Source organism: Hydra vulgaris, chromosome 11, assembly GCF_038396675.1.
Source record: "Hydra vulgaris chromosome 11, alternate assembly HydraT2T_AEP".
Lineage (NCBI taxonomy): Eukaryota > Metazoa > Cnidaria > Hydrozoa > Anthoathecata > Hydridae > Hydra > Hydra vulgaris.
In genome coordinates this window covers 26,701,507-26,728,445 of record NC_088930.1, presented here as the reverse complement: position 1 = coordinate 26,728,445, position 26,939 = coordinate 26,701,507, and the positions used below count along the sequence as shown (strand labels likewise).

Below are 26,939 nucleotides of genomic sequence, written 5' to 3'. Positions count from 1 at the left end.
ATATAGCTAAAACACTTTTTTGAACATTTAGAAATATTTAAAATGGCTGAAGAACTTGATATCGAAGGAGTGTTTAAACTTAAGGTTGAGGACTTAAAAGATGAATTGGAAAAACGTGGTCTTTCCAAGAAGGGAACTAAATTGGAATTGCAGGAGCGTCTGCTACAATATTTTACAAGCGAGATCAGTGGTAAGTGTTGTATCTTGTGTCAGTTGTTGAAATAAAATTTCAAAGAAAAAGTTTTGTTTCTGTTTTCTTAAGCTAGCATAAAAATTAAATTAGTACTATTTTCCTAATCAGTTAACTGTAATTTATTAAATTTTTAAATATTTAAGAGTTTAGCATACTTTTTCTTGGATACCTATAATATAAACAAAATTAAGTTATTTTAATGCTTGATATAAATAAATTTGAATTCAATTTCAACTCAGCTAAAAATAGCAAACAGAATTTATAGAAAAAAAAGCTTTAAAACTTGGTTGGTCAAGGTAGCCTTTCTGTTGATAATGGATGTACCAGGTTCCTCTGTGCTGAATTTTGCTGTAGCATTTAAAGCATATTGTTTGTTAACTCATTCTTGAATTGTAAAAAGTAGTGGCTGATATAGCAGTCAGATAGCGCCAGGATGTTAACCAGGAATAAATTTGATAAGCATTTTTGACGAAATTGGGAATTTGTCAAAATATTTCCCAATCCTCCTCCCTGAGATTAAAATGTATTCCAGGAATGTGTGGGATCCTTTTCTTATATTCTTTCTTCTTTTACTCCACTGCAGCGCTGCATACATTGATTGAACTGTGTCAAAAATAAAATAAAATACCGTCTGTAACATGTATTGAAGATAAATATGAAATCAACAAAAAATTAGTTGTAGTTTCACAACAACACGGCAAATTAAGCTCCGATTTCAAAGATATATTAAGACTTATATATATTTTATATTATAAAATAATCATTGTGTATTAATTAATTATTATTAAGAATAATATATTTGATTTATTCTTATTATATATCATTACTGCTTTCATTTTAAGAGTATTGTTCTAAATATATTTTTCTTTTTTAATGGTGGGCATTAAATGGGACTTTTTAAAGTAATATAGCGATTTATGTTCAATGAAAATCTCCGCAGAAGAGAGCTAATGATATTCTACTTCTAAATATTATTTAAACTCTGCTTGATGTCCTTTATGAACTAACCCTTACTCCATCATGTAATACATTGTGTCCTCAAAAGAAATGTTTTAAAAATAGAAACATAGTAAAAGTTTGAAAATAGTAAACATCAGCTCATAAATTTCATATTTCATATTTATTGAGTTCATTTTTAGAGTTCATTTATAGAGTTGAGTTAATTTATAGAGTTCATTTTCATAATTAATATTAATTTTCTTTATACATAAATCGCATAGCGAAATAAAGTTACAATTGCAAATTCTCAGCAAAAATAACAACAAATGTCATTTAAATACAAAAAAAATATTGGTTGCAAGCACTTGCACTGGGGTTTCTCATTTCCTGTAAATTTAGCATATCGGGATTCCCGGTGTGTAACTTATTTATCCTGGGATTTCCCGGCATAATTTTTAATATAATAACAAGCGGTTTCTGTCACAAATTTATCTTAGCATGCTAATCTATATTACTATTTAAAATAAAATATTGTTTTAAAAAACATAATCAATCAATTGATTTGAAACAATCAATTGATTTGTGAACTGAAATTTTTCCCATAAATAGACCCGCTGCAGAAAAAGCTCTTTCTGATTCAAATGATGTCGGCTTGATGATCATTAATGTGGAGTATATTCTTTCTAAACTTTTGCTACGCTTTCCAGTTGCCTCAAAAAGTTTGATTTCTTTTGTGAGATTTTTTATGTTGCTAATGTCTTCTAGAGCTGCTTTTTCTACTTGTTTAACATTATAAATAGTTGCACTTAATTTTTGTTCAAGTTTGTGTCAAAATACTTTTGACTAATAAATTTGGAGCAACAGGTTGAGGTATTGATGGGTCAGAAACCATGCTGTCATTATCACGACTCACTTCAACTATTTCATTATTTGATGAACTAGTGCTAGCATCCTCTATGTACAACCTGGTATAGATTTTTTTTACTGTTACTTTTAATGCATAATTGGACGGTAAGAGTAGTTTGGAGTTGATATTTGTTTCCTGATTATAACTAATTGGGTTGTTTAAAAATTTTAGTAGTCCAATTAAATTATCATTTCTGCGTTCTTCAATTCTCTGCTGCACAGATTGAAGCAGTTTATTAGCTATCAATTTTTTTTTCTCTGCCAAATCGTCTAAGATGAATATCATTACACCTTCTGCGTCCAGTAGAGTAGCATTACTTCTACTAAGTCTTTCCATTCCAACTTTTATCGGTTGCAGAGAAATTGTTATGGCATTATTCATCTCCAGAGATTCAGAACTTCTTTTAAATCGATCATTGCTTTTAGTATACATGTTTTTACTTTAAGGAATCTTTCTAGCATTACAACAAGACTATTCCACTTTGTTTTGACATCTAATATCAACTTCAGATCTTTAAGAAACATAGATTTTACGTAGGTTTGTAAAATGTCATTTTTAAGAGGTGGTTTGCAGAACATTAGAAACACTTTTCGAACCTTCTGAATTGTTAAGGCTATATTTACGCTATTTTGTAAATCATCAATAAGCGTAACGCCTGTTGAGCTGTATGACTCATCATTACAGTCAAATACATCATTAAACTCACTGTAATCACGCAAACTTTCATCGGAATCTTGCAACTGACTAGCTATGATGTGCTTATTAATTGATAAATTGAAATCTGGCAGTTTATCTTCAACCAGATCAACAATTTTTTCTGCAGGAAGTGATACAGCTATCGAAGTCAATCCCAGGTTCCAAAACTTTATTAATAAGTGTAAATTTATATTTAAATAACGTCGATTTTTTAAAGGCGTATATTCGTCTAACGATAAAGATAATCGCGACCCACTAGATATTTCTTTTGATATCTCTAAAACCAAAGTTTGTTTAGCTAACTCATATTGTTTTTTTTATCATACTCATAACATCAGATGGATTTTTTGGTAATAACATGCCTTTTTCAGACAGTGATTTTCTAATGAATTCACTTTTTGTTATGGCATTTGAGAATTTATTGAGAAGCCATCGTTGCTAGCTTTGACACAATCTCCTCGATAGTCTGCTATTTAACAAACAATGTGATTTTCTTTTGCACAATTTTAATTTCCAAACCAGTATCTTTATGTAGGCGCTTTATATTTAAATCCAAATCTTTATGTGCATTTTTTAAATGACGAAGGAGCCCACTTGTCGAAAATCCTTTGCACATTATCTTTATATTGCGCTTTTTGCAAATTGCAAATTCACCAGATTTTTCCTAACAAAAATACTGCCATGCTTTCGATCCATTTACAAGTGACATGTAATAACTAAATTGAATTGTAAGACAACTAAAGGTAAAGTTACAAATATTTCTTGCATATGTATGTTATCTTACGTATGACTTTATATGTCTTTGTTTGCCGTTTTTTAAATACAAAAAATTATTAAATATTTCAATAATTCAATACAGAAAAAGTTTAACTTTTCAATAATTTAGAAGTTTAAAAATCAAACTTACTGTTTTCGTCGCAAGAAATCTTTTTTATTTTTTACTCATATTTTATAATAACGAGAAAAAAGAAAACATCGCATTGCAAATTGCAATGCATTCCTTGAGTTAGATAGTTTAAGATAGTTTCAATAACATTTCTTGTTGTGCTGGGTTTTAATATAAGATATGAACACATAAAACACAACTAAATGCAATAATATTTTTTCTTATTTTTGGTCGAATTAGTTCAAACAGTTATCATATATAGAATTTAAAAAAAATTATGTTGTGGGATATAAGAGTGATTTCCCGGGAAACCCCGCTGCCACTTTTATCCCCAGGATCCCGGGAAAACGGGATCCCAGGATGTGGTTTGAGAAACCCTAGCTTGCACGCTATCGTGACAATGAAAATTACCAATAATTATTTTTTTGTTTATGGTTTTGTTTTATAGTCATAAAATGTTATGACTATGGCTCATTCAAACATTTAAGTTTGCCTCTACATTTTAAATTCAAGCCAGCAGTAAATCCAGTTTTCTATATTTTTAAGTTTTTAGCATTGTTTGTTGTAATAGAAAAAAAAAAATTCTTGTTATTAAACACATTTAATTCACGTTTAAATATACATATTTAATTTACCTTTTAAATAAAAGCTGGCGGTAAAGTAAAGAAATCTATTTTCCTTATTAAATAAATTTCTAGTACCAGTTTGTTATATTCATAAAACATTTTTTGTATTTAACTTATATTTCAGAGGTGGTCTTTTAAAAAAGTTAGTAGAAAAAAGATAGTAGATAAATAAAAAATGATTTTAGTCAATACAATCACGTAAATCAATTAATATAAAATACCAAACAAAAAAAGATAAATAATAACTTAAAGACTTACTGTAATATCCATAATTGATCAAAATTTTGAAAGTATCTAACCCAGGTGGCTTCTCAATATTTTTGTTGACTAAGCACATGTACTACTTGAGTTAACAATGAGACCTAATAAGTTATTTAACTTTTCAGCCAAAGAGGGTAAAATTTTTAAAGAAATAATACTTCTGTGTGTTAAACCAAACAAGTTTGTTATTTTTTTAGATTGTACTCTATTTCTTGCTAACTTTTTTATATAATATTTGCTGTTGTTAGAGCACATTGCAAAAGTTTAATTGCAAATTTTGAGAAATGAATTTTACAAGCAAGTTGCAGAGAAAATCCCTAAAATTGCGGAGAAAATCCCAATTCACAAGAATTTTTTTTTAAGAAACATATTTGCAGTTATGCAATCGCGTAGTTATACCAATAACAGCTATTTTATTACAAGTTTTACACAATTAATAAATTAGTTTTTTATGTTATTTTTCTATTAGTTTTTAAAAATAACTAATTTTCAATAATTTTTAGAGTTATTATTAACTTTAATTTGACAAACTTTATTTGAAGAATGGGATTCTTCAACTTTAAATTAGGAAATTAAATTTTTTGAGCATTTGGGAATACCGCGTTTAACGGGGCCCCACAGGGCTAGTTTACACCCTGAGTGCATTCCATAATTTACCAACTTGGTTAGTAAAAAAGTTTCCTTATTTGACACAGAATTTGACAATTTTAGATTGAGGTTATTTGATGTGAAAGTAATATGAATCTTTTGCTTGGTTTTAAAATTAATGGTGATAAGTTTGTTTATTTTATCGTGTTTTAAAAGAAGCTTGTTGTTTATTTTATCTTGTTTTATTATATTATAATTATTGTTGAATGATTGTATTGTAAACTGAAACTAAATGTTTTGCCTATTTTTAAGATATAAATATATTGATGTTTATTTGTTATTATTTGCTTTTGTTGTTGTTGTTGTTGTTATTAGTTTTTTTTATTACTTTTTGATGCTCCTAGTTTTCTTATGATACTAATTCTTAAATTCATTTTTATATTTTTATATTATCTAATTGATATCAACTCTTTCAGGTCATTCTTTACCATTAATTTTTTTTTCTTATCTGATTGATATAAGCTATTTCAGGTCATTCTTTGCCATTAATTTCCTAACTAAATATCTGAGCAATTTAACAATTGCTTTTTTAGCTCTAATAAAATTTTGAATCAAAGCTAATATTTAAATTGGTTATCTCTCTTGCCCTAAATCATATGTTTATAACCATTTATGAACTACATTTGTTAATGTTAAATTTAATGTTTTAGTAAAAAAGGTTATTATTTAATCTGCCTTATTATTATTATTTTTTTTTTGATTTGTTAGTTATACAGCAAACTGACAATTTTATATAATATAATTTAAACTTTTTTATATTTCTGTATTAGCAAAAGGTAACCATTTAGCAAATTTATTTTATGATGATTAAATGGTTGAATTGGTTGGTTACTAGTAATTGCACATTTTTGGCTGATGCCAATGGACAAAAAAAGGTTGATACCAATACCAATAATTAGTTATAAAAATAATTAATTATATAAAACTAAATATTACAGGATGAAGATCATCATAATCTCCTTACTACTGGTAACTCATAAATAAAACCTTGCAGATGTGTTGCTGCCTTGTAACTCTTACTTAAAATACACCCTGGGTTCTTGGTTGGGTTTAAGCAAAAGCTAGCATCTCTTAACATCCAGCTACTGCCTTGAAAACATCCTGGGGAAAATCTTCAGGGAAGCAGAAAATTTAATTGCTTAGATAAAGCAGAATATGAACTTGAAAAGATCTTGAATATGAACTCTATTCTATGACAGCACGGTGCTCTGATTTTCTTACTTCTTATTTCTTTCTGTTGTCCTATAAATTTCTTATTCCTTAGAAAAAAGGTAAATTAATAAATAAAAAAAAGGCTGAAGTCGATACTGATGCATATAAAGGCAAATTAAATGGTTATATTGCATGCAGCACTATAAGTTTTTAAATACCTTTGTAATGCATTTTGTTTTAGAGCACTCATTAGTAGAAGAATCAACAGCAGCACTTGAGGAAGAAGAAGTTGAAGAAAATTTTGAAATTCTTGACACCCCAACAGAGTTAAGCGCACCAGTTTCTTTATCAAAAGTTTTAGAGGATGAACACGAAAAAGATATTGTAAGAAATTACTAGAAACGTTTATTTTTAATGTCTACTTATAAATATTTTATTAAAACTTTAGCTCTAGTAGACTTTAAAGGTGTGGGGGGGGGGGGGAGGGGGCTCTACATAATAGTTAGACTATACAAAGATTTTTTTTAGAATTTCTAGTATTACTTTAGACTTGCAGTATTAGGGGTAAATCATTTGAAGCAAAATAGTATTTTGGAATTCTTTGAGTAGGTTTTTTTTTTTTTTGATTTACTGCTACATAGTGAAATAAAACCCAATTGTTTTGTCAGGAACTATTTTACTGTAATGATTAAAGCATTCTGTTGTTAGTTCAAATATTTGTTGTTAATTCAATTATTCTAAGAAACTTGAAAATCTGTAATGCAGGAACACCGCTAGCTGTTGACTAGATTAAATAATACTAATGATGTATGCAATCTTTTCTGAATTTTTAAAAATAGGCAGATAGGAACACTTTTTTGCGGTTCTTTTTTTATTGAATAGTTAAATAAGATAAAAACTTTTAAAATTTTTTTGAATATTTAATAATCTTGACTAAAAAAATTATTTGTATTATTATGTAATATTATTATACCTTATTAAAAATAATTTTTTATATAAAAATGGTTGTTAAAGGTTTTTGTGTTGTTGTTTTTGAAATTTTTATATGATTTGCCTCCCAGATTAACATACTTGTAATTATTATTATTATTATTGTTATTATTATTATTGTTATTTGATATTATTAAATAACTACTAAATGTAAAACTTCTTGACCTCCTGAGTTGGGTCTTGAGCAACCTCCAAAAATATATTTTTGAACCTATTTTTTTAGTTATGTCATTATTTTACATTATATTTAGATGTGAACAGTCAATATGCAGTTGTTCAGAATTTTACTAGAAATTGTGTGAAGAATCAAAATGCAATGGTATAGTTAAGGTGGGTCTGACATCATTTGCTCTTTTAAGGCTAAAACATTGTATATTTGCTGAAAGTACCAGCGTACACACAGTCTGTTTATATCCATTAATTTAAATCTTATAAAAAAAAACATTAGATTTGGGTTTTGATTAAGTATACAAATACAGACTGTGTTTGTGCCTTAACTTACAGCAAATGCTCAATATTGTGGCCTTTAAAGAACAATAATATCACCTTAACCATTGCATTTTGATTTTTGTAACCATTTCAGGTAAAGTTATGAAAAATTGCATGATATAAATGGGTTTCTAAATGTAATGTCTACCATCAACTGTTTTTATGCTAATATAATCCTTTCTTCCTAGGAATAACCTGTTGTAACTTTATGTTTTATCTTATTATTTATTGGTTTTACTTGTACTTATGTTGAATGATCTTTTACTAGGAGATACATCATTTTAATAAGAGATCAAATATACTTGATCAAAATTTACAGTATCAGATTTTTTTTCAATTTGTATTATAGCTTGATTTTGCAATTTGCATGATTGAGTCAATAGGTGATATCTAATTAAGGTCATTTCTTTTGTTAACTTCAACAGTTTTGGTTTTTCTTACACAATCAAAATATTTGAAATTTCACAGTGGTTGCATATATAGAGAATGACTAAGGGAGAGTGGGACACCGTGAAACATTGCAATTGTGGAATTTAAGAGTTGTGACTTTCTTATAGTGAAAGAGTTACTACTAGAGCTATGTTTTGACAAAAAAAATCATTTGAAATTATTAGGGCAGTGAGGGGTCAAATTTTGTGTTTGTTTTTTTTAAATGAAAAAGTAATTTATTAGTTTTTAAAGTTGCTAAGTTTTAAGGTATGTTATTCAATGTGTCGATTGGTAAGTTGCATTATTTTGTAAACTACAATCCATAGGCTCTTTACTTCATTAAATAAAATGTAAATATAATACTAGGAAATCCAATTTCGATACAAAGCCATTATATATTGACGCTTAAGAATGAAATTTAAAATGATATAATGTGTGGATTTCTGAAATGTGATTTGGACCATTGGATGCATTATTTAGGTTATAATTATTAATTTGTTTGTATTTCAAATAAAAATCTGCCTTTTCTCTAAGTTTCATATTTTTATTTGATTTTTTAATGATATTAATAGTTTGTATCAAGGCTCTACATAGTTACTACCCTTAAATTTGTTAAAATTGTTAAATAGTTACTACCCTTAAATTTGTGCTCTTGTTCAGTTTAAAGAGAGAGGGCAACTATGTGTATCTTTCTCTTTTTAAGAAATAACTTAACATTGGTTGCACCCCTCTCATGTGTCCGTAAGAATGTTGGAGGAGGACTGGTTTTCAATAATGCATTTAACCCTGCAAATTGAAAATCAGGGTTGTTAAAAAATGCTTCCTTTTTTTTTTCTGTGTGAACATAATAAGTTAAATTTTTTTGCATTTTTAGATTATCCTAAAGTTTTATTTGTGTTAATCTTAGACCATTCAACCTTTTATATTGAAAAATAGGATTATTAAAAAATGCTTCAATTTTTTTTTGAATATAATAAGTTAAAAATGTTTGTATTTTTAGATAATCCTAAGGTTTTATTTTCTGTTAATCTTAGATAATGGTCTCTGAATTGTCAAAGTGTTAAAAAATTTATCAAAATGCATGAACATTGGGCTTTTTAGGCAAACAGAAAGTTCTGAGGATCACCCACCAAAGTTGTGGTGGGTGATCAAACTCGGAACTTCTCTCTTACAAAACAAGTGCTCTACCATTACACCACTAAGTGAGTGTTTTTGAGGCTATAATTTCTATACTGTTGCACTCGGAAGTGTGAAATTGCAAACATAACCTTTTTACATAATGAGAAAAATTAAAAAATTCAGAGATGGTGTCCAACAAAGTTTACTTTTAGTTTTGAAATATAGTTTAATGACCTAAATTCAGATTATTACAATAAAACAAGATCAAAAAAAAATAAAAATAAAAGAAAAGTAATACACAATAAGAAGACCATAATATAAAAAGGTTATTACATTAAGACACTAATAAAAATATTGAAATAAAAATTTACATATAAACTTAAAAATATTGAAAAAATGTGCAAAAATCAATTTGTTCTTTTTAAATATTCTTTAAAATTGTTTTTTTAAATAATGCCACCTTCTTTTTACCTGTTTTTATATTATATAAGCCCACCTTCTATTTCCTGTTTTTTTGTTTGTTTGTTTTTTTTTAAAAAAAAAATTTATTTTCCTAATTTTGAAAGCTATAATAATGATTAATAAATATTGGCTAATGCTTAATTAACAAATTTGCTTTTAACATGAGGTTCTTGTTAAGTTAGTATAATGCTTAAGAATCATTTAGAAGTTTGGCGGTTAGATATTGTTTTTGAAACTTTTAAAACTCTTTAAGTGCAGGACATCGTATAAAAGTTGGTTCTTTGATTATGTGCATCATAGCATCGTTATAATAGCATCATTTAAAAATTATCATAGCATCATCATAGCATCATTTAAAAATTAATTTTTTGATTATGTGCAGGACATCGTATAAAAGTTGGTTTTTTGATTACATGCAGGACATCGTTTAAAACTAATTCTTTGATTAAGTGCAGGACAATATATAAACATTCTTATTTCTCATTTAAATTATAAAAAAAATTAAAATAATTTTTTTGAAATTTTTTAATCACAAAGTTTTTCTTGTTAAAAAATGTTTGTTGTGCTCCATTCAGCATGTTAATTTATATACAAAAAAAAAACTGTGAGCTAAAAAACTGAAGTGCGGAAACTGAAAGTTGTTAGTTAATAAATAATACAAAATGTGTTTAAAGAATTTTTTAAAATTTAAAGAAATTTTTTCATTTATTAAATAAATTAATTGCCAAATTTTTGTATTATTATTAAGAATAATTAGTTTCTATTAAGAAATAATGAATAGATAATGGTTTCCATTTATAAAATTACATATTACTTAAAAACTTTGGCATATAAATTTGCCGAATGGTCACACACAAGCAGTGAATGCCTGAAGGAAAAATGAAGTACATTAGAATAGAGAAGAATTATTTTTTAAAAAAAGCTTGTTTTGATAGTTGTCACGACAAATGTAAAGATTAATAGAAGAATATTTAAAAATGTACATATGATTACAAAAATAAGACAGGCATTACACCTAAACAATACTTACAATAAAAAAAAAATTATATATATTTTTAAAAACTTAAGATGAACAAAGACATGCAACAAATATATCACCAAATAACAACATACAAAACAAATAATAGGCTACAATATAAAAAGTATGCATAAAACAATGTAAAGCCTAAAAATGTCGGGAAAAAACATTAATATTAATGCGTAAACATAATTTTTGTAGTGATTAAGTAATAAACATCTCCTCAGAGTTGCGCCTATTATTACTGGTGTTTCATGAGGATCAGCACTAATAACTAGTTTTATTCCGTCAGACAAACGTCATCGTCACTTTTTTACCCTGCGGCTTATGCTTATTCCATACTGCAGTAAAAAAGGACTCACTACATATAGTTAAAACCAAACCATACCCAAATTTGTACAACGCTAATATTGTTTTGATGAATGATATAAAAAGTGTAGATCTACTGTACAATATAAATAAAAATGACTAAATAAATCACTTACCGTACCACTGGTAGAAAGCCCTAAGCATAATTAATTAAAATTCTAATAAAAACACCAGAACAAAGCTAAAGCAACTAAAGTATGCAAACAGAAAATACAAATAAATTTCCCCCTAAGACCATTTAAACCAAATAGGTACTTCCAGCATAAATAAGCCAAAAAACAGTCAAATGGCAATATGCCCTGATAAAAACCCTTTTAAAATTAAATAAAACACAATAGAGTCTTCAAAAAACTCTAATGCTATCATAGATACTTCATTCGATTTTTGTCGACCAATCTAACGTGTAGCAAAATCTAATGTGTAACAACCTGCGCAACATAAAATCATAACTCAAAATCAAGTAATATATGATAGTAGAAAAGAAAAAAAATTGCCTGCAAAAATGTAAAGATTTAAGCATGTAGTGAAGGATATAAGAAACTTTCTGAATAATAATAAAAGACAAAAATTGTGCATGTGAAAATTAAAACAAAGCTGAGCAAAGAGTATAATATAATATTGCTTAAAAGTTCCTTGATAATAGTAGTAGAATGCAAACCAGCGGATAAATAATATGTTAAAAATAATGTAATAAGACAAACTAAATACTGTAATAAGACTAGATAAATTTTAGCCAAATGGGTGGTTAATAAAAAGTTTTTTGGGTAGTATTACAATGATATAAGACATGATATAAAAATGATTTAATAAGCAGTAAAAGTATTGTTGAGAGGTAAAGTTTTCTCTACGGTTTGAATCAAAGTAACATTAAGACCATAACAAAATCAAAATTTTTAAAAGTAGAATTTTATCTACGATCCGAATTAAATGTAATTTTGAGACCATAACAAACGACACACGAAAAAAAAATACATCAACAAATAAGAACATAACTGAATCAAAGTTTCAAAGAGTAAAGCTTTTACGAAATAATATTTTAGTAAAAAATAAATCTACAATAAAAGAAAATCAGACAATTTTCGGTAAAATGGGTATTTGTTAAATAGAATAACATAAGAAATTTACCAAAATACAAAAATAATGTATAGAGCGGGAAAATATACTTTAAAATGAAGCTTTCTTTATGGTCTAAATTGACGTATATTTGAGACTACTCAATAAAAAGTTTAATTCTAACTAATTAAATATAAATAAAACTAGAAAATTGGTTTAAGGTGAATTATAACTTAGTAAAGAAAAAATAGATTTTTTCTTTATGTTTTTTTTATGTGCCGTCTGGATTAGAAATTTCTTGTTGGATTTAATAACTCGCAATAGGTGGAGTTATATTTTCAAGATCAGTATCCTGTTCAACAATATTCCAGTGCTTTTTTATTATTTTATTGATAAGTTTTCCAACTTTCCAAATGTTGTTTCCAAATGTGTTTTTATCTGATAAAAGTTGAGAGATCTTCTCTTCATAGTTAGTTGTGTCTAAAATACAAATAACACCTCCATTGTTGCCCTTTTTTAAGGTAATTGTGGGATTAAACATAAGGGAGTTTAGTGCGTTAATAAGTTTAGGAGTTAAATATTTTTTAACTTTCGTTAGTTGTGAGAAAACAAGTGCGGTTATATCACATTCTCCCAAGTTATGATAACTTATAATAGTTTTGTTTTTTGTCATAGTGGGAGACCAATTTGATTTTTTATGAAATGGATGCCTCATTATCACTTCGGTCCCAAAATAGAGTTGGTGGAGAAGGGTTGTTTTGAATCTTTCAAAAACCGTTATGTGAATTTTAAGTGATGTATTTGTAATTAAAGGAACAAAATTTAATCCCGAACTTAAAAGCTCTTTTTTATTGTCTGTTAGGATGTGTTTTGATATGTTGGTCACTAATTTTTTGTTAAATTGATGTGAGAAATTTGACTTAGCCTGAATGATTTCTTTATTATATTGCCTCATGTTGATGTGTGGTGTTGACGAAAACAATTTAGCCAGAGTGAATTGTACAAAGTTTTTTTTTTTAGGTTAGAAAAAAGATACTTTGTACCATTTACTCTGCATTAAAGAAATAAAGAATAACCAACAAAGAACTTAAACAGTTTTCTTTATTGATCCTAGAGGAAAATATTTTATCAAAGATGCCTGTAATAACCAAATATAACCATTAGTAAGAGACAACAGATAACTAGTGAAGATAAGTTAAAGTCAAAGTCAACAGTGAGACAGCAAGTACAGAGTTAATGTTTATGGATTCGAACTACATGATAGACACCATTAAATGATCAACGTAATGTAAAATAGACATAGAATAATTAAACTAAAATAAATTTACACAGTTTTAATATAATGTACATGCTCGAACAATGAATGTATTAATAACTTAAAATTTTTTTTCATGATGTCACCATGATATAAGACATGATACAAAAGTAATGCAAAAAAAAAAAAGAAAATTATTTTTATTCTACAATCCAAATCAACGTAATTTTGAAACCTTAACTAAATGATGTTTCTCTACGGTCAAACGCAATGAAATTTTGAGACCATAACAAAACCACAGTAAAACATAAATAAAAAACAGACTGTAGAAAGCCACTATTTAACAAAAATAACAAAGTAATAAAACTCTAACACTCATTGTTACATAACATTTATACAACATACCATAGACTATCTAGTAAAAGAAAATATTATTTAAACAAGGATGAGTTCAAACAAAGATAGTTTATCTATGAAAGAACAAAAAGCATGCAAAACGATGAATCAAACTGCTTGCTACATGCTAGGCCAAATATTACTTAAAAAATTTAATTTGGCATATAAATATTATTTGGGATATTAAGAATAAATAGTTTCAATTAAAAAATAATGAATGGATAATGGTTTTCATTTATAAAATCACATATTAAACTACCATTTAAAGTTTTGAATATATTTTGTTGATAATTAGTAACTCTTTTATATCTTATAATAATAATAATCATTTTTCTAAAAAAAACAAAGATATTTTATAAAAAATAAATTTTGGATTTTATGGTTGTATTTTGAATTTAAGAAAAAAATGATTGTATTTTGAATTTTCGAGTTTCAAAAAATGTTAGTGTTATTGAAATTTCTTGGTTGAATGTTTTATAAAAAATCAGATCCATTTTTTTCCATGGATATTTACATGAAAAAAAATATTTAAATAAGAAATGTTGTTTCTTCTCAATAAAATACATTAGCACAGTTACATATTTGTTTCTTCTCAATAAAATACATTAGCACAGTTACATATTTGTTTCTTCTCAATCAAATAAAGTTTCTTCTCAATCAAATAAAGTTAGCAGTTACATATTTGTTTATCTTTCCTCTATGTGCATGCATCAAGTTTATTTTTAAACCAAAAAAAAAATTGAATCTTTTTTTTTAAGTTGTCTTTTGTTTAAAAAGTTAGGGTCAAATTAAACAAATAAAAAAATTTATAGTTGCCAATAGTTGTAACCAAAGCCGATTAGTCTATTAAAGATTTATCATTTTATTACACAATTTTCCTATAGAAAGCAATAGGAATGGAAAAAAAGTGGCACAAAATTTAAAATAAATGTTAATTACTGGGATCCCAATAAAGTCCTCTTGCAAAACTGATTAATGTCAACGGATGTGTAGATCAGTAAGTTTGTTAATGTGCTAAATATAATAGTCAACAAGAATTGTTGTTTGAAGAATTTTATAAATTTTAGAATAAAATATGTTTTAGAATAATTTTTTGTTACTTCGTTCACACAAACTATTGTATTGTAATTATGTTTAAGTTGAGTGAAGCAATGTAATTGTTGTTTTAGTTAAGTGAAACAATGGAATTAAATGACGTCATTCAAACCAAAGCAATTAAATCAAATGTTTTAAAAACAGAAAGTATTCAAAAAAAACCTGAAGTTGTCAAGTATGTTTTTTAATTTTTTGTATAAAATAGTATAATTAAAAAAAAATGCAATATTTAGTACTCCTACTTCGATGCAATACAAAGCTACTATATTCCAACATGGATACAATAACATATTTTATACTCACAGTATAGTATATAAAATGAAATAATTTTATCTCATGTACATTTTTGTTTTCCCTTTTTTTTCATTTTTCTCTTGTTTAGTGGGTTGCTTATCACTTTTTGTTTAGTGGATTGCTTATCACTTTTTGTTTAGTGGGTTGCTTATCACTTTTTGTTTAGTGGGTTGCTTATCACTTTTTGTTTAGTGGGTTGCTTATCACTTTTTGTTTAGTGGGTTGCTTATCACTTTTTGTTTAGTGGGTTGCTTATCACTTTTTGTTTAGTGGGTTGCTTATCACTTTTTGTTTAGTGGGTTGCTTATCACTTTTTGTTTAGTGGGTTGCTTATCACTTTCAAAAGCTGTTTGTAAAATATTTTTTTCAAATTATTCGACTCCTCAGAAACATTCAATAATTTCAATCAAACTATTTTTATTATCTTTGTCAGAGAAACAATAAAGCTAAAATAAATTTTTTAAATTTATTAAAGCAATTTTTAATTTGTCCAAATGCACAATTAAAGATCAATGACAATACATGTTAAAAGATGAGTGATCAAAGAGATATGAATTAATTAAAGACAAGAGAGAAAAAACAACATGCTGAGTTTCTTACTAATATTTGTGTAAAAATCTTAAAAATTGATGAATTTGGTAAGCATAGAGTAAGCTGTTAATAATTCATCTCAACCTGTTATATCATTTCTAATTACAAGTATCATTCCTAACTGTGACATTTCTAATCATGTGTATCATCCATAATCATCATAAGTATCACATCCATTATCCCTAATCACTATTATTACTTCTAACTGCTAGTAACATTCTTAATCACTAGTATCTATTACCATTTGTTAAATGGTTCTGGTAATTAGGGCTGATACTTCATTTCAATAATTTGTATTTTATAATTTTGTATTTCATCTTTGATTTAAACTCAAACACAGTAGTTACTGTTTTGCATTTTCTTGAATTAGCTTATAAAATTTTTTTGACATAAAATTTATAAATCTTTTTATAAAATGTAAATCTTTTTTTTTTTTTTTTACTTAAAGTTGTTGAAGGTTTACTTAAAGTAAGGTAGATTTTCTTTACTTGATGCTTCCTTGAAATAAGGTAGATTTTATTTACTTCTTACTTGTTGTAAGGTAGACTTTCTTTATTTACTTGAAGTAAGGTAGATTTTCTTTGCTTACTATATACTTGAAGTATGAAAATGAACCTTTTAAATTTTACACAAATCTAGTGTGATTAATTTAAAAACTTTTTGTATCAAATTAAGTGCATATTTGTTAAGGTCACTTTTTGCAGCAATACTTTATCATAATATTCTCTTTTATACTTTATTACAATGTAAAATAGAATGTAATGCTTCATTTAATACCTTTTTACTTTTTATTTTTAACAAATTCAATTAATAATATATCTTATTTTACATTTTATTATGTCAACTATGCAATTTAAAACTTTTTTTGCAAGAAAAAATTTCAATTTTAATTTTTTTCTCTTTTTTTATCATAGTTTAGCCAAACTTAAAGAAGCAAATCCAAAAATAATGTCACCAATGGCTGCTGAGGACGAAGTATTTAATTAAAATAATTTTTTCTGTATTCACTGATAAATTAAGTATTTATTTAGATATTTTGGCTTATATAACTATCAATTGGTGTATTTATTATTTATCAATATATTTATCTATCAATATGTTTAACTATTAATATATATATATATATATATATATATATATATATATATATATATATATATATATATATATATATATATATATATATATATATATATATATATGTATATATATATATATGTGTGTATATATATATATATATATATATATATATATATATATATATATATATATATATATATATATATATATATATATATATATATACATATATATTTATTAAATTCAAATCCACTACAGCTGAGAAAGATTTTTTTTTAAGTTTTTTTTTATTTGCAACCCTCAACCCTAAACTCCAAAACAAAAAGAAAATCAAAGCTGCTACACTGAGAAAATAGTTAAGTGCTGTACTTCCAGAGGCAAAAGATGAATTTAAACCACAAACCTCTTAATTGTGATATTCTGCCTCTAGTCTACTTTAGTAAGCGACCAGGGTGATATTTGACTGGGCCCCAAGCAAGGTTTAATAAATAATATCTGGGGCTGGGGCCAGGTTTGTGACCATAGATTTTATGATGTATCAATGCATGAACATTGATACATCCTAAATGTATATTATTTCTATTTGAAATTTATGTTATATTTTATATCTATATATATATATACACACACACGTGTATCTTGTGTGTGTGTTTCTATATATATATATATATATATATATATATATATATATATATATATATATATATATATATATATATATATATATATATAATTAACATACTACATTTTTGTAGTTAACATACTACATTTTCAAAAGGTAAAACTACAATTTAAAACTCTGGATATAAATATAAAATCAAAATTTGAAGACATTAAAGAGAAATGATAACAGACAAATAGAATTGTTACAAACCAATAATAATTATAATACGAATTATGATTCTGTAAATAGCAAAAAAATAAAAATAAAATTATAAGTAAACAAAAAAAATAAATAAAAACAACAACAACAACTAGATAGACAAATTTATATTATAATGAACAGTTTGTTTATTTAAAGATGGGTTTTCCCATTTAATATGGAGTGCTTCTTTAATTTTCAATTTGTTTTTGTTAGAATCAGTATCCAAAATTTTAAAACAATTATAGTTACTTACAATTATTTTTACAATTAACAGATGAAATTAAATTCTTATAAACATTAGATTGTTTGTCACTTGTAAGATGCTCATGAATCCTTGTTGTTAAGTGTCTGGAGGTTTCTCCAATATAACTGGCATTAAATCCAGCACAAGAAAATTTGTAAACAACATTGGATTTGAGCAGTTTAGGAAGCGGATCTTTTATACATAAACTGTTTTGTAATTTGTTAGTAGTGGAAATTAAATTAATTATAACATCTTTACAATATTTTTCAATGATTTTATTAACTTTAGATTTAGTAAAATTTGAGTAAAAACCTATAAATGGAAGCTAATTATATCTTATATTATGGTTATCAATACTATTTATTACAGATGTTTTTAACTTTTTATCAACAGATAATTTAATTTCAGTGTCAATTATTTTAGGTGGATATTAGTTATTTTTTAAAACATTGGATAGATTTTTTATGTCCTTATCAAATCCTAGCCATGTGTTGTTGATTTTATACGTTCTATCAATTAAACAACGTATAAGACTAATTTTATAACAATAGGGAACAAATCTGGAAAATTTTTGTAAAAGACCAGTATATGTTTTTTTGTGATAAACTGATGTGGAAAGCGAAACAGACTTGTTGATAAGAACATCTAAAAATGCAATTTGATTATTTTGTTCTTTTTCCATCGTAAATTTTAAGTTTGTTTATTAAGATGTGTAGGAAATTCCTGAGCTACAAAATCTAAATTAAAAATAGTGATAATATCATCCACATAATGTTTATAGAAAATCGTAAAAGCGTTTAAGAAAACTGTAAAAACTGAACTTTTCTACCATTATAAATGTTCAAACAAAAAGAAAGTTACTCAAAAAAGTAAAAAAAAACATTGCCTAAAATCCTGCAAAATGTTACAAAGTTCTAGTCAGGTTCCGAATGAGTCAACAAAGAAACTTTTTTTTTTAACTTTTAAAAAGTTAAAGAACTTTCCATTATTAAAACTAACAAGAAGAAATTATGCTACCTCTAGCCTTACTAGCCTTCCTTCTAAACACCAACACTTTGTTCATAATATGTCATCATACACTTTACAACAGGATGAACTAGAATTATTAAACAACAGTCTTAATTTTGCTCTACCGCCAGTATTTATAAAAATGAGGGATGTTTTCAATCAACTGAGTATATAAATACACACCATCTGAAGGTTGGCTAAGGAAACACAAAATATTGAAGAGAATAAAGAAAAATAAAAGCATTATAATCACAAAATCAGACAAAAGGAATGGTATAATTATTTTTAATTATACCATTTTAATTATAAATTTTATTTTGATTATAAAGATTGACTATATTAAATCTTTAACTAATATTATAAGTGATAAAACTAAATTTAAGGAGTTAAAAGACGATCCAACTATTAAAAGAGAACAATCTTTACAAGGGTATCTTAGGAAACTAAAAAAAAAATAATTGTTTTGAAAATGATGTTTACTATAACATTTATCCTGTTGGTTCACAAACAGCAAGAAATTATGCTTTACCTAAGATGCACAAACTCAGTAAAGATTCTTCTCTACCACCTTTTAGACCAATTATTTCAACAATTGGGACATAAATATAAGCTTGCTAAATATCTTTCTGATTTATTGTCTCCTTATATACATAAAATTTATTCCACCTGTGACTCTTTTTCTTTCGATGAGAAATTTAAAGAAGTTGATTAAATATATAGTTTCCAATGATGTTGAAAGCTTATTTACTAATATTCCACTTAATGAAACTATAAATATAGCTACTGATTTATACTTTAAAGATGAAATGTGCTTAAAATATTTTTCTAAAGCTCAGTTCAAAAAATTACTTCAAATCTCAACATCTGGTTCTCATTTCTTATTTAACGGGAAATATTATGATCAATTAGATGGCTGCCATGGGTTCTCCTTTAGTGCCGATTATAGCTAATAGTTTTATTAAATTAACTCCATATTAAATGGGAAAACCCATCTTTAAATAAACAAACTGTTCATTATAATATAAATTTGTCTATCTAGTTATTGTTGTTGTTGTTGTTTTTATTAATTTTTTATTTATTTATTTATTTATTTTTATTTACTTATAATTTTATTTTTATTTTTTTGCTATTTACAGTATCATAATTCGTATTATAATTATTATTGGTTTGTAACAATTCTATTTGTCTGTTATCATTTCTATGTAATGTCTTCAAATTTTGATTTTATATTTATATCCAGAGTTTTAAATTGTAGTTTTATCTTTTGAAAATGTAGTATGTAAACTATGAAACATGTCAAGTTATATCGTGTTTTTCTTTAAAATATGTTCACATTTATTGCTATTATATATATATATATATATAAATATATATATATATATATATATATATATATATATATATATATATATATATATATATATATATATATATATATATATATATATATATATATATAGAAACACACACACAACATACATGTGTGTGTGTTATTACTTTTATAATGCAGTTAGTGACTAGAGTTTTATTACTTTTAAAATGCAGTTAGTGATTAGAGTGTTATTACTTTTGTAGTCCTAAGTTTTTTGTTTTGTTTTTTATAACAATTATTTTTCTTTTCTTTTGTTATAATTTATATATGTGTTATATGTGTATATGTTATTGATATGTTAGTGTATGTGTTATATATGTGTATATGTTATAATTTATGTATGTGTTGACATGTATTAATTTAGAAGAAAGCTAATCGTACTAAAAGGTTTGGTGCTGCAGTTAGCTTGGACGAAAGAAAAAAAGCAAGGCTCCAAAAGTATTTTTTAATGTTTTTTTTGTTTTATAAAATCACTCTTATTTTTAAATTCAAAATAACTATTATATATATAATTTTTTAATGAAAGTCTAAAAAGACCCAGTAAACACATGATATGTTTCAAACAACTAAAAAATGTTTTAAAGATTAAAAAAATGTTTTAAAAATTAAAGTTTTAAATATAATTTTTAAATGTTTAAAACATATCTTGTATACACTGTATACACTATCTTGTAAAAATTTATTTTAATATATTTGCTGTTCAAATCTGTAGGTTTGGTGATACTGGAATTACTGGAAATGACAAGCAAAAGCTTTCAACCGTATGTTTAATTATTTGTGACCGAATTCAAATAATTACTTTATGACAAGGATATATAGAATAGTTTATATATAGAATAGTTTTAAAAGTTTTTATAAAGAATAAATTTACTAGGCTGGTAATGACAGAATATCAAAACGAGCTGAACGATTTGGTACTTCTGTTAACACTGTGGTATTAAAGTTATTACTTGATTTTTATTTGGTTTATTTTTATTCTTTTTAATTTTTTTTTATATTGGACTTTATTATGTTATTACATATGACTTTAAGGATCATTAAATGCTTTAGAAATTTTCATCTCAGTAAATAATCTTTGCCATTGTTTTTAGTCAAAAAGAAAATATTCACAATAAAATCATGAATTTTTCACTTTAAACATTTATTTTAATGTTTTAATAATGTATTGCAAACAATGAGTTTGTTTGGATTCCTGAATTATGAACTGTTGCTGCTATATCTGAGAGCTTGACCATGTCAGCTGGCTCCATCCTTCTGTAAAAGAGTACAAGCAAAATGAAAACATTGGTGTCATAAAATAAAGTCTTGATATAGCACACCTTGACAGATAAATAACCTGCTGTTACTTATTATTACATCTATTTTGTCTTGGTGAGTTTCCAAATCTCAACGAGGGACTACAATGCCAGGAGTTTGTAATTCAGTCAGGATTATGTCAGTACCAGTAATGATCAACTTGTGTGAAAATCACTGTTGTAAGTTTTTGCTTAATGAGCATATAACAAATACTACCATCTACAATCAATACATTTGTAAATTTTCTCTTTCACAAAGATCTGCACTCTTAATTGGCTCATATATTGAGGTTTTTGGAAGGAGAGGTTCACATCCCCAAATTCATCAACTAATGTTGACTTATTTAAACTGGTGACAATTCTTGATGCATATTTCAACTATTTTAAAATTTGGTTATAACATCAGTTGTAGAGCACATGTATAGGTTGCCTCTGTGTTACTGACAGTTTGTTATAGTAACATTGTTTCTTATTATTTGAAAAAGCGATAACTAATTTTTGATGGAACATAAAACCCTTTTGACAGCAAATCCTCAATGACAACCATGACAGTGTGATGACTATGACCATGTACCATGACGGAGACTATTAATGTGACTATGACGGTGATCTATGACTATGACAGTGGTCTTCAATGATCAAAGGGTTTATACATGTTAAAGTTTTTTTCTTATTTTCTGTCTATCTTCTTCATCAGATTTAATTGTTGCTAAACTTTCTTAATTGTGAAAGATATTCTGGGGTTCTTCCAAATTTATCATACTTCCTACATCTTTAGGTAGCTGACCAGAAACATGAAATAATAGTGCTCATTTCTTTGCCATGTTAACTTGCAATGTTATCCCTTTTATTCTACCAGAACATTTGATCAGAACAAGAACATAAATGTTGTTTCAATTAGCATTTTGATCCTTATGGCATTCCATATCCTGGGACTATGTAAGGACTGCTCACCATTCAGCTTTTTACAAAGAATGGGGTTTAGTTGCTATATTAGTTTTTACTTATGTTTGTTAAATAAAATCTGCTCAATAATAGTTTAATACCTATTTAATAAACATCAACATGGAGCTCAAAACATAATTTACAATATTATAAAAGACATTTACAATAATAATTTACAATACTACACACACACACACACACACACACACACACACACACACACACACACACACACACACACACACACACACACACACACACACACACACACACACACACACACACACACACACATTAAAGGAAATTTATAAAGTTGCTGGAAAGTTAAAAATTAAAAAAAGATTTTTGATATAAAAAAATGAGTATTTATAAAGAATAAAAATAATAAAAAAAAATAAAAAGCACTTTATTATTACATGGTTTATTTTCAAATTAGACACCAATATATGGTGTTCCTTTAAGTTATAATCATAAGAAACTGTAGAAAATAGTTAGCTAATAACATTATTTAAATTGCGCTACTTAAAAAAACTTTATTTTGGCCAAATTCTAAGCGTTTCTAAATCAGAGCATTCAGAAGACATTAGGCCCTTATTAATCTTTCTGATTTGTAACTTTTTGCCACTCTTTGCAAAAGATAAGTTGTGAGATGCAAAATATGGCATATTGCAAAAGTAGTTGTATTTGTGAACTGTTTGTGGTTTTTTTTAAGTATTATTTAATCATTAATTTTTTATTAACAATATTTAATAATATAATAGTAATAAATAATAACGTTAATTATATTAAAAAAAAACTTTTTTATGCAACATGTAAATAAACTGATCACTTTATTTTAGACTCTCTGTTAGAATGTATACAAGAATTCCTTTTTTTTTTTTTTTTTTTTCTTTCTGAATTTTTTATTTAAAATGATAAAAATGAATTATATTTACATAATTATATTTATCTTTATTTAAAGTTTAAATATAAGCATGTAAATATGCCATTCCATATCCCGGGACTGCGACAGACTGCTCACCATTCAGCTTTTTACAAAGAATGATTTAAAAAAATATATATATAAATATTAATTTTAAAAGATTGTTTACATCTAGATTGATCCTGTCAAAAAGCTTTTACAACGCAAAGATCGTTTTGCTGATGTCCAAATAAAAAAAAGACAAGAACGCTTTGGTGTTATTGATTCAACTACTTCTGACCCGGAGGTAAAATCTTTTATTTTTAGTTAAAAAAATTTTTTTTGTAAAAAAGTCCTTTCTAGCATATAATCTATTGTTTTCAAAAAATCTTCATAGGTATTTTTATAAAGTTATAGCGAACCACTGTTCGCTATGGCCTAATATCTTTAGAGCTTTATTCACAACTTTATTTTGAGTAAAATTTTACAGTTCTCTTCACATACTGTATTTCGATTCTAATTTTCATTTAGTTTATACGGCACATAAGGTTTAGTTTTTACGCACATAGGGTTTAGTTTTTACAGCACATAGGATTCTTGTACTAGCATCAATTTATAGCACTCATTGAATCATATTATTAGCAATATTAATCATCAGTCAGTGTAATGCCATAATATTGCCAAAATTGATTTTTTAATTCTGCAATAATTTAATACTTGTTATTCTATTCTATTTTCCGTTTCCTGATATCGATAAGGGTATCGATGTTTCTGTATATATGTTTCTGTATGCACAACGGTATGAATTGTATTGTTAACATATTAATGTTAACTAGCCATAAATAATAAAAAATTGCTTACTTCATTTACATTTCATTTATTTACTTTACATTAACTGTCTATCTGTAAATCAGTAATAAAATTCCTATTATGCACATATGCCATTAAAGATGAATGCTCATCATTATAGATAAGTGCTCGTGATGAATTTGTCAACCAAGTTAACCTCGTTAGTTTGGTTTTTTAATTTAATAACAATACAATTATCAGTTACATATTTTTTATAGTCAACATATCAAATAATAAATAAATATAATAAATATATAATAAATAAATAATAATAGTCAACTTATTTTAATACCAAAACAAAGTTACTTTAGGAAGCTCAATTTAATATAACATGTTGATACATCTCAAAATAAAATTCAAAATTAATTTGTATTTTACATAACAAATAAAGACACAATTTCTAAAATTTAAAATTGTAAATCAAAGACCTTACATAAAATAAGTTTATCAATGAGTTTTTATAATGACATCTAAGGCATATGTTGGTTTTAAAACGATAACTATGGCATTGCTAAGGACTTATTTGATTGTATACCTTAACTTAAAATCTAAAAACGAATTAATTCTAATTAAAAGAATTAAATTAGAAGTAATTCATATTTTTCTTTTTGGTTAGGAAACCATCTGAAGGTTTTATTTATTTTATTGAATGTGTTTAGATTTGTTTGTTTTAGTTGCGTATGCAAAAAAGAGCATTAAAGTTTGGAGTAAAGTAAAAGATTACTAATATGCTTAGCGAATCATTGTATTCAACAATTGGGCACGTGACGCATTTGGATTCTTGGCATAGGTTTTCTAAATATGTGTGATATTCGACGATCAATCTCACATTTGCATTGAGTCCATTATTTTCTCGCTGACTGTTGGTATTTTACATCTAGCCTCGCTCGTACTTTTAAGTATTATAAATATGAACCGACTCTTATTTTAGTTTTTTTTATGAACAATGATTTAAAAGTTTTGTCAGTACCGGTTACGTATTAAGCGGAGGGTGTGTTTTTTAAGAAAATTTACCGCTTTTCTCGAAAGAGAGAAGTGTATATGTACTCAGGTCTTTTTGTAGTTTGTTTTTTTTAACATTAAATTTAAAGTGCACCAGTCCATTTAATGGTAACAAACATTTTAACGGAATACTACATTATAATACCATGGTTTGTTATTCAACTACATTGCAAAAATCAACCAATTTTGATACATGCAATAGTTATGATATAAAAGTAATTTAAGACAGAAATAGAAAAAAAAAAATTTTCACTGTTTTTTTCATCATCTAACTTTTTTGATAATATTTTCTAAAAATGTTAGGTAATGGCTCTTCAGTGTTACTTATATTGGATATAAATTTTTTTTTTTTTTTTTGAGTTTGTTTTTTATTTTTATGCTGAAAAGAGAATAAAAGCAAATTTTTAAGATATAAATTTTCTTGTGTGCTGAAAAGAAAAAACCTTTTTACAGATCTAAAATAAATAGTGAAGGCCTCTATTAAATTTAAACTTGTTAGTTCATTTTATAAAGACCTAATTTAATCTAAAATCATCTATATTGCTTAGCCAATCTCTTTTTTTTTTTTTCGACAACCAATTTTTATGCGGAGTTGCTAATGTCTGGCGTAGACGTCATTTATATGAATTTTTTTTTTTTTTTTTCCCCCTAGATTTCTAGTATTCGCGCCGATTGTTCGAAGTTACGCTTTTTATGATTTTTGACTAAATTTAGAGCAATTTCCAAGCATTTGCGTGAATAGATTCTGATGTCAAGTCCAGCTTATTTGTTCAACGATATTTTCATGTGTTTCTGCACCCAAAAAAATACTGTGCTTATTAATTTAAGAAATATGTTTTACCTATCTTTTACTGATTACGATAGATAAATTAACACTTTGGCTTTTGTTAAGTGATTTTTTGTTGATCTTTGATGCTATTTTCCAGTCATACGACAAACTTCATAATTTTTACCTCATTTTGGTATCAAATGGTGTTTTTTTAAAAATACTACTACTGAAGCATTGGATCAAACAAATCTAAAATAGTTTATAAAAAAAATTGGGTAAAGGACTTTCGGTCTTTTGTTGTAAACTAAACTAGATCAAAACGTATTAATGTGATTAAAAATATACATATACACATTTTTTCGGTGGTTATTTTAGGTGCTCCTAAAAGACCTAATTATCGCATCAGAGCACCGCTGAAGAGCATTCAACTTTGAAGTTTACGCTTGCCTCATGTCTAAAAAAAGCATTGAGTAGACATTGAACCACAGATCAGGGATGGATCCAGCATTTTTTGATGTTTGAAATAGCTAACAGACATGGGGCAAACTCCAAACATTTGTATGTTTATACTTCGTCAAATAATGATGCTTTGCAAAATATTGCAATGATTGGAGGCTGGGAACAAAAAAAGCCCGAAAATTTTATCCCCCCTGCTCCAAACGTGAGAGCAACAGGTTGGTACAATAATTTTTTCGCTACTCTTAACTAAGTTTATATTCATCAAAAAAATTTAAGTTTCAT

General features: G+C 26.2%; 1 protein-coding gene across 1 annotated transcript; it reads left to right on the top strand.

Moving 5' to 3' along the window:
* On the top strand, positions 1-25,473 carry LOC100201309 (SAP domain-containing ribonucleoprotein). The gene is made up of 9 exons (XM_065810617.1): positions 1-190; positions 6,550-6,692; positions 15,058-15,158; positions 16,783-16,843; positions 20,802-20,875; positions 21,150-21,198; positions 21,312-21,371; positions 23,775-23,885; positions 25,102-25,473. The coding sequence occupies exons 1-9, from the start codon at positions 43-45 to the stop codon at positions 25,141-25,143; spliced, it is 789 nt and encodes a 262-aa protein (XP_065666689.1). The 5' UTR covers positions 1-42; the 3' UTR covers positions 25,144-25,473.
* Positions 25,474-26,939: the final 1,466 nt, after the last annotated feature.

Coding starts and splice junctions, on each gene's coding strand:
- LOC100201309 (XM_065810617.1), top strand. CDS start 43: ATGGCTGAAGAACTTGATATCGAAGGAGTGTTTAAACTTAAGGTTGAG. Junction 20,876..21,149: donor AAAAAAGCAAGGCTCCAAAA/GTATTTTTTAAT, acceptor TCAAATCTGTAG/GTTTGGTGATACTGGAATTA. Junction 21,199..21,311: donor ACAAGCAAAAGCTTTCAACC/GTATGTTTAATT, acceptor TAAATTTACTAG/GCTGGTAATGACAGAATATC.